The 12584-nt window shown below is 46.8% G+C and overlaps 1 protein-coding gene across 4 annotated transcripts in view; it reads left to right on the top strand.

The window, feature by feature from the left end:
- Positions 1-5595, top strand: part of WASHC2C (WASH complex subunit 2C) — a 50603-nt gene extending 45008 nt beyond the window's left edge. For 2 of the 4 annotated variants that reach the window (XM_074958557.1, XM_074958556.1), the window contains exons 29-30: positions 102-270; positions 5129-5594. In XM_074958557.1, the coding sequence (XP_074814658.1) occupies positions 102-270; positions 5129-5268 (309 nt within the window). In that variant the 3' untranslated portion in view covers positions 5269-5594. Of the gene's footprint in view, positions 1-101; positions 271-5128 lie in introns of all 4 variants that reach the window. The other 2 variants (XM_074958559.1, XM_074958558.1) reach the window with 2 other exon arrangements.
- Positions 5596-12584: the final 6989 nt, after the last annotated feature.

Genomic DNA, 12584 nt, shown 5'->3' with positions numbered 1-12584 from the left:
GTAGTTACAGGACTTCCAACTCTCTACTGCTGGGTGTAGCTGAACCCGAACACTCAGTTATGTCCTGTACTGATGCTGTACAATTTATGCTTTGCTCCAAGGATGATATATTCGCAACAGAAGCCATTAAACCTCTGAACAGAACAAAAGAGAGTGTGTCGGATTCTAACCTGTTTGATGATAACACTGACATTTTTGCGGCTCTCACCGTAAAACCAAAAGAAAAGAAGACCAAGAAAAAGGTGGAATCCATATTTGATGATGATATGGGTAAGGGCCTTCTTGGTATTACTTGATTGTCTTCATCTTGATTCAGTCGTGTGTTAAATCCCCCAGTGACAAAGGATGGGTTTTAGAACTTTAGAGGGGGTGGGGAATGAAAAGGGACCTGAAAAGACTCTTAGTACCATCCGCCTTTAACCTCTGGGCACGAAATTCCAAGTGATTATAGAGTTTAAACAGTTAGGAGAATGTATTTTGGGGTTAAATATTCATCTGCTCTAAAGAGAGATGGGAATGAAGACTGAATGTTGGAATGGAGCAGATGGCTGCATCTTACACTGTGACAACTCCTCCCTTCCCCCCCCCCCCCATTCCCTCTCTGTGTTGGATTTACATAGCAGAGATATCTGTCTTTATCAGTGTCTGCTCGGCAGTCTAAAATATTTTACACTAGAGGCCAGTTTGTGTTGGCCTTTCTCTCACAGAAGAGTACCTCACTTGACAAATAGTTCCCATTGATTTTAATGGGGAATTGTTCTTCTGTGTACGGTACTATTCAGTGAGTGAGGATAGCATAAACTGCTTTGAAAGTCCCACTCCAATTACTTGCAGCCAATCACCCCTGACGCCCATTTCTTCCCATTGATGTCAATGGTAAAACTCCCATTGCCTCCAAAGAGAGTGGAGATAGCTCAGTGCTGAGTGCTTCTCAAAATCCAGCCTTAATTTGTAGCTACTGAACATAGTTTCACAAGAGCTTTTCATAAAATGTATTAATAGAAATTTGGACAGAATGAATCTGAAAGCACCTGATAAAGAAAACTACTTTCATTCCAAACTATGGGACGTCTTGACAATTTCAAAACTGTTTCCAAACAGAAAATTGTCAGAATCGAGCGTTTTCCAGTCAACAGTCTCAGTTCGGATGAATTCACAATTTCTGACCCAAAGCCATTTTGTCTTAAAAATTCGCACCCAGCTCTAGTTATCCTGCAGTCTCCAGCACTAGAGCTCACTGTTTGCAGTGGCATTTCTGGCACTGAGGCACCTGGAGCACAAGTCAGAAATGTCCATGTAAATGAATGTACCTTCACCCTAATCTTACATCTCTTTTGTTCTCAGTTGGTTTAAGGGCACAACACCTCCAAATGAAGGATCATGCAGGGGCGGCTGCTCAGTGCTCCAAACTAGGTAGTGCTGCCTTCAATGCACCAGCAGGACTTCAGGGAAGACACTTGAATTTCTTTGATCAGCCTGGCAGCCCCAGAACAGGACTGGCATAGCATCTTCCATAGCTGTTTAGCTAAGGGCTGGTAGCAATGCCCACCGTGGCATTTTACCAGAGGCTGTCACTGCCTGTTGAGCCTTTCCTGCTGGGAATGCTGTCTTTCGAACTGCACCCAATCACTCCTAGTTTCTGATGTATTTGTAAACTAATTATGTTCCCCTGCCACACAACCACTTTCACTCATTGCTTAGCCTAGAGGCACCTATTTAGTTCCTTTAATCTCTCCCCATAAACTCTGTGATGTTTTAGGGATTACCCAGACCAGCAAGGGCTTCTGTCACCACCAGCCTTATAACTTTGGCTGCTTTCATGCTAGGCTGCTATGGCTCAGAGCCCTGACACCAGTTGCCAGCCTACAGGCATAATCGTCTCACCCTGTCTCTCAACAGCGTATACTCCTTGGCAGGGTGACCACAATAACCTGTCTGGTCCCAAGGCTCCCCAGATCTGCCCCCCAAGTTCTTAACTACCAACCACTCAGAGTTTTCCTTTCTCATTTGTCACCCCTCCAAAGGAGTGAAACTTGCCCCCAGTTATCAGTCCACTTGAGGCCACACAGTTTGCACAACAGAGAACTGCTTGGGGCTCAAAATAAACAAAAAAGCTCATTTAATAGATAAAATACAGATTCAAAGGTGGACTAGTCAGATAAAGCAACGCAGACAAGTTACACAGACAGTGAACATAACGATGCCACCTCACGCTTTACCTTCTGCATTACATGGAGAGTCTTCACTTCAAACCCCTTCGCTTCTGACAGGGTTTGCAGCGGGGGGTTTCTTTCTACCTGGCAGGGGAAACACCCTCCTTCCTTAGTTTTCCAAGACTGAGGTTGTCTTTTCCATTCCAATGGCTTTCCATTACTTTCATGGTCTGCCCTTGTCTGTCCCTGGTTAGTTTTGTGTAAGCCACTGGCCTGGGAGGTACCCCTCCCTGCCTGACTGCTTCCTGACAGCTGCAAAGTTGGGAGAGTTAGACCTTTGTTACAATGACCATGCTCTACACACATACATTCAGAACCATAACCTGTATACACTCTTCCCAATGACCACCAAGCTCAGCATTTTACATGTTTTACTTGACCTGTATTTACACATGATAGCATTATATACAACCAGTTGATTCAATTCCTTATTCTTTGGAGTGCAGACCCCCATCTTCCCCTGTGGGTGTCGGGACCCTGACTGTATTTAAAGCCATCCTTCTGATCCTTATAGTGCCTCTCTTCCAACACTGGTATTCCAGCTGCCGAAAAACCTCTGGGCATTGTCTCCGCCTGTGTTTAGGATGCTGCCTCCTGGGGAACTGAGCATTCCTCTGCAAGTAGTGCTGCTTTCCCTGCCACAGAGAGCAGGCTCCCTCCTCCTCCCCTTCTTTTAGTCCCTGTGTTGTAAGCTAGGGGTGTAACTTCACTCCTTACAGCACCCACTATACTTCCCATGGAAGCTGGGAGGACCCTAAATGGCTGTGAAGCTAATCTCTTGGATGGCTTATTTTGGAGGGCTGCCAACTGGGATTTACTCCATACTGCTGCCTTTCTAGACTGCTCTCTTTTGCTGAAATTCTATCCTGGATTAAAGCTGCATATTCCTATGATTACAGCAGTGGCTATGTGCAGCGGAGGGGGAGGGCAGCGAGAATAGACTTCTCGCACAGGCAGAGTGGCACGTAGTGGCAGTCCACCCCTGATCTCTGGCCCATGTGTCCCTAACCTTCAGCATTCAGAGCCCAGATGAGGGGCTTGGTCATGTGGTTCTACAGGTGCTCTGTGTGCACCTGGGTTAATATGACAGGTCTCAGAGTAACAGCCGTGTTAGTCTGTATTCGCAAAAAGAAAAGGAGGACTTGTGGCACCTTAGAGACTAACCAATTTATTTGAGCATAAGCTTTCGTGAGCTAGAGCTCACTTCATCAGATGCATACTGTGGAAGCTGCAGAAGACATTATATACACAGAGACCATGAAACAATACCTCCTCCCACCCCACTCTCCTGCTGGTAATAGCTTATCTAAAGTGATCATCAAGTTGGGCCATTTCCAGCACAAATCCAGGTTTTCTCACCCTCCGCCCCCCCCACACACAAACTCACTCTCCTGCTGGTAATAGCCCATCCAAAGTGACCACTCTCCCCACAATGTGCATGACAATCAAGGTGGGCCATTTCCAGCATAAATCCAAGTTTAACCAGAACGTCTGGGGGGGGGGGGGGTAGGAAAAAACAAGGGGAAATAGCCACTCCCAGTCTCTATTTAAGCCTAAATTAATAGTATCCAATTTGCAAATGAATTCCAATTCAGCAGTTTCTCGCTGGAGTCTGGATTTGAAGTTTTTTTGTTGTAAGATAGCGACCTTCATGTCTGTGATTGCGTGACCAGAGAGATTGAAGTGTTCTCCGACTGGTTTATGAGTGTTATAATTCTTGACATCTGATTTGTGTCCATTTATTCTTTTACGTAGAGACTGTCCAGTTTGACCAATGTACATGGCAGAGGGGCATTGCTGGCACATGATGGCACAATGTGATATATGCCATCATGGGACACCCCACCCTGCGGGGGGTGGGGGGCAGAGAGCTGGCTCTGGCCTATTGTCTAGGGTCACTCCAACAGCAACAGAAGAAACTAATAAACTCCATACTAAAGTATTAATGGCCCCATGAGTTTCACTGCCTCGCATGTGAATGAGCACAACAGCATTTGTGAAAGAGACTGGGCTTGTTAAACCTCCATCTCCTCTAAACCTGAGAATGTTTCTAACGCTTTCCCATTGTGCCTGTGATCCATATATGCCACTAAATGCATTTCTAAATCCATCCTTGTTCTGATCCCAGGTGAACCACGTTCTCCACTTCACAGTACTGCTTTAAGGTACCTGATTTGCAGAGCCAGAGGTGCCAGTGACAGTAGTAAAAGTTCCTCCCCAAGTGTGAGTCTTTTCCAGCTCACTTGGGTAACAATGCTGACAACTTTTGCAGTTTGTTTTAGCAAAAAATCTCTTAATTCTTTGAACCTGGGTATTCCCAGACTGCCAGCCGCAGGAATGCCTTAGTGGGCCAGGGGAATGTGAATGTTTGTACAACACTTGGGAGATGAAAAGTGTTAATCAGTAGAACCCATATGTGTGAATGCATGAATAATACATTCTCCAAAGGGCAAATCTGTAGGCAGGAAGTATGACTTAATGGTTCTAAAGCACAGGACTGGATGAGTCTCTTAAGTTGTCTCCCAGTTCTGCCACTGGCTTCCTGTATGGTGCTGGGTGAGCTGCAGAGAAGTTAAGTGACTTAGTCATCTGTGAAATGGATGTAATGCCTAACTCAGCATTGTGATGCTTCACTTAGTGCTTGTTCAGTGCTTTGAGATCTCTGGCTGGCATAAATGCCAAGTATCAGGATTTCTTTTGTTCCTTCTCACTGACTATACCTGGTAAAAACAGACAGCTAAAAGCTCCCCCATATGCCCTCACAAATACATTTTCATGTCACAAGCAGCAGGAAAGCATTTATCAGCAAAGTATCCTTGGCAGTAACTGCTACATGTTGGGGATTTTTCTGTGTAACGTCTTACGTCTGGCAGCAGCTTCTCTCCTTTTCAATCGCTGTTTTTCTCTTTCTCTAGATGATATCTTCTCCTCTAGCAGCCAAGCCAAGGCATCCACCCGCAAAGGCCGATCCTCACAGACAGCCTCTGAATCAAAATCTGAAAGCAAGGCATCTAGTACATTTGATGACCCACTGAATGCCTTTGGAGGCCAATAAACAATGGTGGGCGTTGCAGAGAGAGGGCCCTCTCTGCGAGGTTATCCTGTCCAGTACTAGTACTCTTTTATGTCAGCTCTCTTTGAGTAGAGAATCGGATAACCATGGACATTCAAATGACTGGCTCCCCACTTTACATGGTTAGTATCTCTTCCCTGCATTGGGTCTAATCACGCCTAACACTGTAAAAAGATTCTCCAATCATAACTTTCTTCAGTCCTGTTTCAGTGCTGCCCAGATGACATAGCTTGTGCAATACCTGTGATAATGTAATCTATTATACAAAGTATAAGTTCTTTTATTGAACAGATCTATAGAAAAAATCACTGATATTGTGAAATAGTAAATGATGTCTGCTGAACCAGGTCCAGCTGTGCTTGTTTTGCTTTCTGCTCTGCTGTTTGCTAGCAGCCTCTGCCTCCAGATCCAAAAATGGGGAAAACCAACGCCACATCTCTCATTAGGTCAGCAGTCTGTCTGCTGGCAGCATCCTGTAAGTTCATGTCAGTTCCTCCCATCAGGGAGCTACTTTACCTCTTGTCTCTTACAGATTGGAGCATGTTGTCAGTGCTTAATAGATAAATCCTCCTGGAGGAGAGGGTGCCAAGTAAGAACTAGAGGAATGGAGAACAGATTTTTGCCCATGACGTTATGCAAGCTGCTGAAAAATATTGGATTGAGGCAAAGTTTCCATTGGTACTAGTGGGAGGAGGAACAAGATCCTTTGGTGCTGGGGCACTGTGCAGTTGAGGGACTGTTTTGCAGTCATCTTCCCTCCCCCCCCCCCCCCAGGTTAAAGCTCATTTACAGTTAACAAAGAATGAAAGTAATTGGAGAGCCCAGAAATTATTCAGGAACCTGAGAGATGTTGAGCACTTGCTGTTCTCACTGAAGTCAGGATTCTGAGCACCTCTCAGGGGTCAGGCCCTAAATGTGTTACCTGATAACTGTGTTTTATTGTACGTCACTGGGCACACCTAGTCAATGGTATAAACTATGTCCCATCTACAGGGCATAATGTTTGGAATCACTGAGAATCTCTAGGACCTCTGGTAGGGTGACCCAGTGTCTGGTTTTCAACCAGAAGACCAGATCAAAAAGGGACACTGGCGGCTCCGGTCAGCACCGCCGACTGGGCCATTAAAGGTTTGGTCGGTGATGCTAAGGCAGCTTAGTCCCTACCTGTCCTGGCACCGCACTGCACCCTGGAAGGTCCAGCTCCTAGGCGGGTGCAGGGGGGAGCATGGGTCTTCGCGTGCTGCCCCCGTCCCGAACACTGGCTCCGCAATCTGATTGGCTGGTTCCTGGCCAATGAGAGCTGGGGGGTGCTGCCTGTGGCAGGCGAGAGCAGTGTGGGGAGCGTCCTGCCCCCCTCCCCCCGCCTACTACCGACAGACCTGCTGGCCACTTCCGGGGTGTGTGCAGCGCAGTGTCAGGATAGGATAGGCAGGCAGCCTGCCTTAGCCCCTTGCTGCGCCACTGACCAGGAGCTGCCAAAGGTGAGACCCCCCAAATCTGGAGCCCCCTTCTGCACCCCAAACATCTCATCCCTGGCCTCACCCCCTCCTGGACCCCAAGCCTCTGCCCCAGCCCAGTGAAAGTGAGTGAGGGTGGGGGAGAGCAAGCCACTGAGGGAGGGGGAATGTAGTGAGCGGATGGGGGCCTTAGGGAAGGGGCGGGGCTAGGATGTTCAGTTTTGTGCCATTAGAAAGTTGGGCTCTGGGCTTGGAAGCAGGGGCTCGAATTTTGGCAGGGGAGCTGCCCTGGTGTCAGATGTGCTTTTTACCCTCCCTGGGGCAAGTCTCCCTGAATTTGGCCCAGTTATAAGCCTCTAACAAGTATCTACCGAGCATGTGCAAACTAGATTCTATCTGCATTCAGTGTGCTCTGTCCCCTTTTCATCTCCTATATGTGACTGGACTGGCTATGCGCCATCGCCACGGTGACTGAGCATGCTCCATCTCCAGGCTGCAGGGAATGAGCTGGACTTTCCCTACAATTGTTCCTCCTGGCTGGTGGGGTTGCCAGGGTGCTGGGCACCAAAACTGAGAACAGGAAGAGTGTCTCCTTGCGCCATCTGCTGATGCCTGGGCAATGTGGAGAAGAGGGAGGTGTTAATTCCATTATCTATCTCCTAACTTTCAGGTGCTTGATTTTGCCACTTTAGTGTTCTTTTAATGTAGTGCTTTTTGATGCAATAGCTATACAACCGTTGAAAACCTTCCAGTAGAGGTAATGCCATTGGAAAGCAGAACCTGGCGCAATCCCGGGGGTGGGGGTGGCTTATTTCAAAAGTAGGGAGGAAAGAGGAAAACAAGGGATGTTTCTGCTTTCTGAGCATTCCTCCCCTAAATGTCTCTGCATCTGCTGTGCTTTAAGAACAAGGGCCCAGGTGTGTAACCATATAATCCTGAGTGACTCAACGCCTATCTGTTAGGCAGCCCCATGGCAATGAGTCAGTAACTGAGTCTCCATCACAATCCTACAGTCTGCACTCCACAAGGGTGTAAAAATCCACTTCTGTCAGCAAGATGGCTGGATGTTTTTAAAAAAAAGAGATCCAGTGTGAACTTCAGTTAGATCTGAAGCTGGAAAGGTAGGTCACCAGTTAACTCTCTCTCGTTATCCTGTGAGAATTGATACTAAACTCGTGTGAATTTTGCATTTCTCACCAAACTTGACATTCTAAAGCGTCTTCTGAATTTTTGTCAATTTGTAAGTGATCTGGTCTAGAGCACAGCCTCTTTCAGCATGTGGACTCGAAGACTCTAAATCTGAAATAGCTGCCACCTCAAAACTTTGCATGATCACAACTTGCTTATGTCAGAGTTCAGCTGACTTCCTTGAGCAGGGATATGATAACTTCTCTGCCTTATCCTTTCCAGTATCACTAAAGATCAGGGTAGCAGAGGGAGGGAAAGGGGTTTTTGTCCAGCTGTGCCCATGATCTCAGTCTGACTGGAGTTTTTATGCTTAAATGATCAGCAATGAAATAGTTGGCAGTATTCATGGTAAACTTGGATGCTTAATGACAATCTAACATCCATTAAAATTTCAGAACTCCTGAATGCAGACACCGGTTGTTGTGCCCTATATACAGCTCCATAGTTATTCAGGGCACTCTAAATAATAATGCCTGGGTCATTTTGCATCTGAGCTCTTGTGGCAGTATGCAGCTACAGGCTCAGCCTATCTTGGTTCATTGAGAAGTGATGGAATGGCATTCTGCTGCATGCCATTCATGCTTCATTGCCATGCAGCCCTTCGTGCCGAGCTGGCACAGCATCACAATGCTGTCGTGTTTCTACCAACACCCAGGCAAACAGAACTTAGGGAGCGCTACAGCTAACTAGAAAGTAGGATTGTACTACAGGAGTTGGCATAAAAACAGTCCCATGAATAAAATAGTAAATCAGTGCTCTAGCCTTGCTAGGCTAGTCTGGGGACCTTCATAATCTGTAATGCTGAGCAAGGGTGAAATGATCCCTTTATCTCTGAGGCACCAGGGATGTGCGTCCAGATGTAACTAAAGTTTTCCGTGGTCACTGGCATGACTTGAAATAGGTGAATTTTTTTGCTTTCGAAGGATCATTCACATTCTTGCTCTGCCCTGGATTTCTTATTTGACTTATGATCCAAAAACTGGAACTCAATGGAAAAACTCCCATTGATGTAAGTGAGCTGTGGGTGAGGCCCTTACTCTCTCTGTCTCAGTTCCCACTCTGTAATACTCCCATAACTCACGGAGGTGTTGACCACGAATCCATTAATGTTAATGGGCACTCCTGCAGTACAGGAGTGGGTGCCATAGAACTACCTAGACAGATAGTGAAATGACTGGTCATTTTCACTTACAAGTTCTCCTGCTCCAGCACAATACTGGTGTATCTGGGTTTCCAAGCCTGCAGAAAAAAAGTTAAAAGCTGTAATCACCTTAGGTTTGTAAAATAATTCCCTTGCTTTCTGAACCAATGCTTTTGGACCTAAACTAGTTGATAGTGCCCCTAGAAAGGAAGCAAATAGATCTATGTATGTCCAGTAGTGCAGCGCAATATAGTGTATTCCACTTTGACAACGGAACCTAAGCACTGGTGCAGAGGTGGGCAAACTATGGCCCGTGGGCCAGATCTGGCGCATGGGACCATCCTGCCCGGCCCTTGAGCTCCCGGCTGGGGAGGCTAGCCCCTTGCCCCTCCTCTACTGTCCCCTGAAGTTATGACGCCGCTTGCACCCGCACACCTCCTAGGCTTTCCAATAAGCCAGTCCTGCCGCTCTGAGCGGCATGGTAAGTAGGTGGGGAGCAGGGGAGCGGGGGTTAGATAAGGGGCAGGAGGTCCTGGCGGGGCAGTCAGGGGACAGGGAGCGGGGTGGCTGGATAGGGCAGAGGTTCTGGGGGGGGGGTTGGGGAATGGGGGCAGTTGGATAGGTGTGAGAGTCCCAGAGGGCCTGTCAGGGGGTGGGGGTGTGGATAGGGGTCGGGGTGGGGAGCAGGGTGGGTTGGATGGGGGTAGGGTACCGGGGGGGGGGCGGTTAGGGGCAGGGGCAGTCTGAGGACAAGGAGGGGTGAATGGGTCGGGGGTTCTGATGGGGGCAGTCAGGGTGGGAAGTGGGAGGGGAGGGGATGGGGGCCAGGCTGTTTGGGGAGGCACAGCCTTCCCTACCCAGCCCTCCAGACAGTTTTGCAACCCCAGTGTGGCCCTCGACCCAAAAAGTTTGCCCACCCCTGCACTAGTGTGTCCTAGAAGAGCAAGGTAGGGGTGTGTGTGTGTGTGTGTGTATGTCTATATTATGTGGAAGGTTTCATTTGTGAGCTGGGTGAGTGTCAAATCCTGCCTGCAGCCCATTAGTGTGAACCTGCTTTTGTTCTCTTATTGTGAAAGGTGCTTTCTGATCTGCATCAATTTCAGTATCAAAATACTTCTTCTGCCTTAGCTGTCAGCGTAGGAAGAAACGCTCTGAGCAGTCACTCAGTAAACGCTCCTGCAAGAGTGATTCTTGCGACGGATGCTCAGCTTTCCTGTACCTTCTAACTTGGACAGTGGCTGTCACTAATTTCGGGATAGCTGCTTTCTATCCCTCCCAGCCCTTGAATTGGCATGACTGATAGTAACATTCAGGATGTGGCTAGAGGTCAGGAGCCAGCAACAGCAGGATCTGGCGGAGGGGGAAGCTCCAGTGCAAACGTTGAAGAGTTGTGCTTGTTACCTTGACAACCGCTCCATTAACATTAACAGGAATAATAGTGACAGTTTGAAATGTGTAGAGAGGAGAACGTGGGCGTCCTCATTGAGCAGGTTTTAAAACTGAGCTAGCGCTGTCTCCCTGATCTGTGTCATAATCCAGTGTGAATGGCTCGGTGGCACATGTCATCATCGGGTTTATGGGAGTGCCCATATCTGACCTGCAGAAAGAGAGATGTGACAGTGTTGGAGTTCCACCTTTATTCCCTTCCCTTGCATTATAAAGGCTTTAAAGGGGTTTCAAGAAATAAAATGGGTTTTTTTCCTCCTCCTCTCAGCTATTCATATCGGAATCTTTTGGTATTGCTGAGAAAGTGTTTATGTATCGCAGTAGCGCAAGTCATGGGCCAGGGCCCCACTGTGCAAGGTGTTGTACAAGCACCGAACAAACATCCCTGCCCCAAAGAGCTTATTCTTACAATGCAAGTGAAGGACTGGTAGCCCTAGAGATGAAAGGGCTCACTTGCTCCATGGGGCAGGGGCAGTTTCCACCTCACTTCTTTGCCAATCTGCCTTGCCCCTGGATGTGTGGTGCTGTTTTAACTTTAATTACTATGATTGTGGAGTGGCTTGAATAGCATTTACAGACTTTTGTCCCAGCTCTGGTTTGCCCTTGGGCTCAGCCTAGGTTGACCCCACAACATTAACCTTGCATTTGTAATACCATTAACTGGTGGTCAGTTAATGCCTGCTAAAACAGGTCCACAAACTATCCTGGAAGGATAGTGTCCAGGGTCCATGGCATATTTAAATCCTCAGTTTACAGCCTTCCAAATAGGGTATAAGAGGATATTTGTCATTCTATGCTGGTGAGAAATCGTGTGTAATTCAGGCATGGATATTAACTGGTCATGAAGCCAGAGAGCGACAGTGATTCTGACTTGTGCATAGTTTAAAAGCTAAACTAATCACCTTTTAAAAAAGTGAAGCGGTTAGTTTATTAACAGGTGCTAACTACACCTGCCTTGTTCTTTTGGTGAACTGTGCTGCCAAGAAACCAATCTTTGTTCCTGGGCTCTGCTGGGTGAGGTGAGCTGTTTACTATCTTATTGAAAATGGACTTGGTTCAGCAGTGCCAGGCTTAGGGCACTATACCAGGAGCCTCAGAGTTATAGCTGACCTTGCATGAATTTATTTTAAGGCTGTTAATTTCCAGTTCCAAAATGTCTGGTTTTGACAGACATTATAAGCTAGATCCACCTTCTCTGAATAGCTTGCTAAGAGTTTGTGATTTGTGGGTGAATATTTTGTAAAACATAAGCACAATGTGTAGTGTGGTATATTTATGTGGTCATATATGTTAACATATGCTATGTAAAACATCAAGAGACAGCACCTATGTCACACTTTGGGGACCCAATTCTCCTCTTGCTTATACTAGTTTTTATTCCCCTGGGGGTGTGAGCAGCTGTGACTCCTATTAGAGAACCATGTTGCTTGGGGATTTTTCATTCTTCCTACATGGGTAAGAGCCCCATGAGTGGGTATTTGTCTGCTTCTCCAAACAAACAATGGGGGACTAAATAAGGGTATTTCCCTCTGTTCTGAGAGAGATGGAGATAAGACAAACCCCTGATGTGATGTAGGGGCCACCCACATCCACAAGAGCCCAGACCGGGGTTCCTTCTCTAAATGCATCTCCTATTTGCCTCTCAATTTCCTATATACCAAATGTATAATGGAGCCCCCTTACCTATTTCTTCCAATCGCTAATGCTCTTATACCCCATGCTTTCCTCAATAGCACATCAGTGTTTTGTTGCATAGTTAGACCCTAATTTTTCAGAAGTGACTTGTGATGTTCATCCTGAAGCACATTTCAAAAGTCTCTAGCTTTTTAGGTGGCCAGTACTTTCTAAAACTCAAGCTCCTGTCAAGTGTCTCCAGTTGGGTTACCAAACTCAGTGGTCAGATGAAAATCTTGGCCTTTAGACACCAAAGATCTGAGAAATGGGATTATCCTTCTCCTGCTCCCTCCAAAAAAAATACCCTCCCCTTTTTATATTTGGTATTGTGTATTTCCCCCTGCTTTATCCCTCAGCTACCAAACTACCTCTGGTTTTACTTGCTTTAACTC

This window comes from Natator depressus, chromosome 7 (genome assembly GCF_965152275.1).
Source record: "Natator depressus isolate rNatDep1 chromosome 7, rNatDep2.hap1, whole genome shotgun sequence".
NCBI classification, from domain to species: Eukaryota; Metazoa; Chordata; order Testudines; family Cheloniidae; genus Natator; species Natator depressus.
This window is presented reverse-complemented; position numbering and strand designations above follow the sequence as displayed.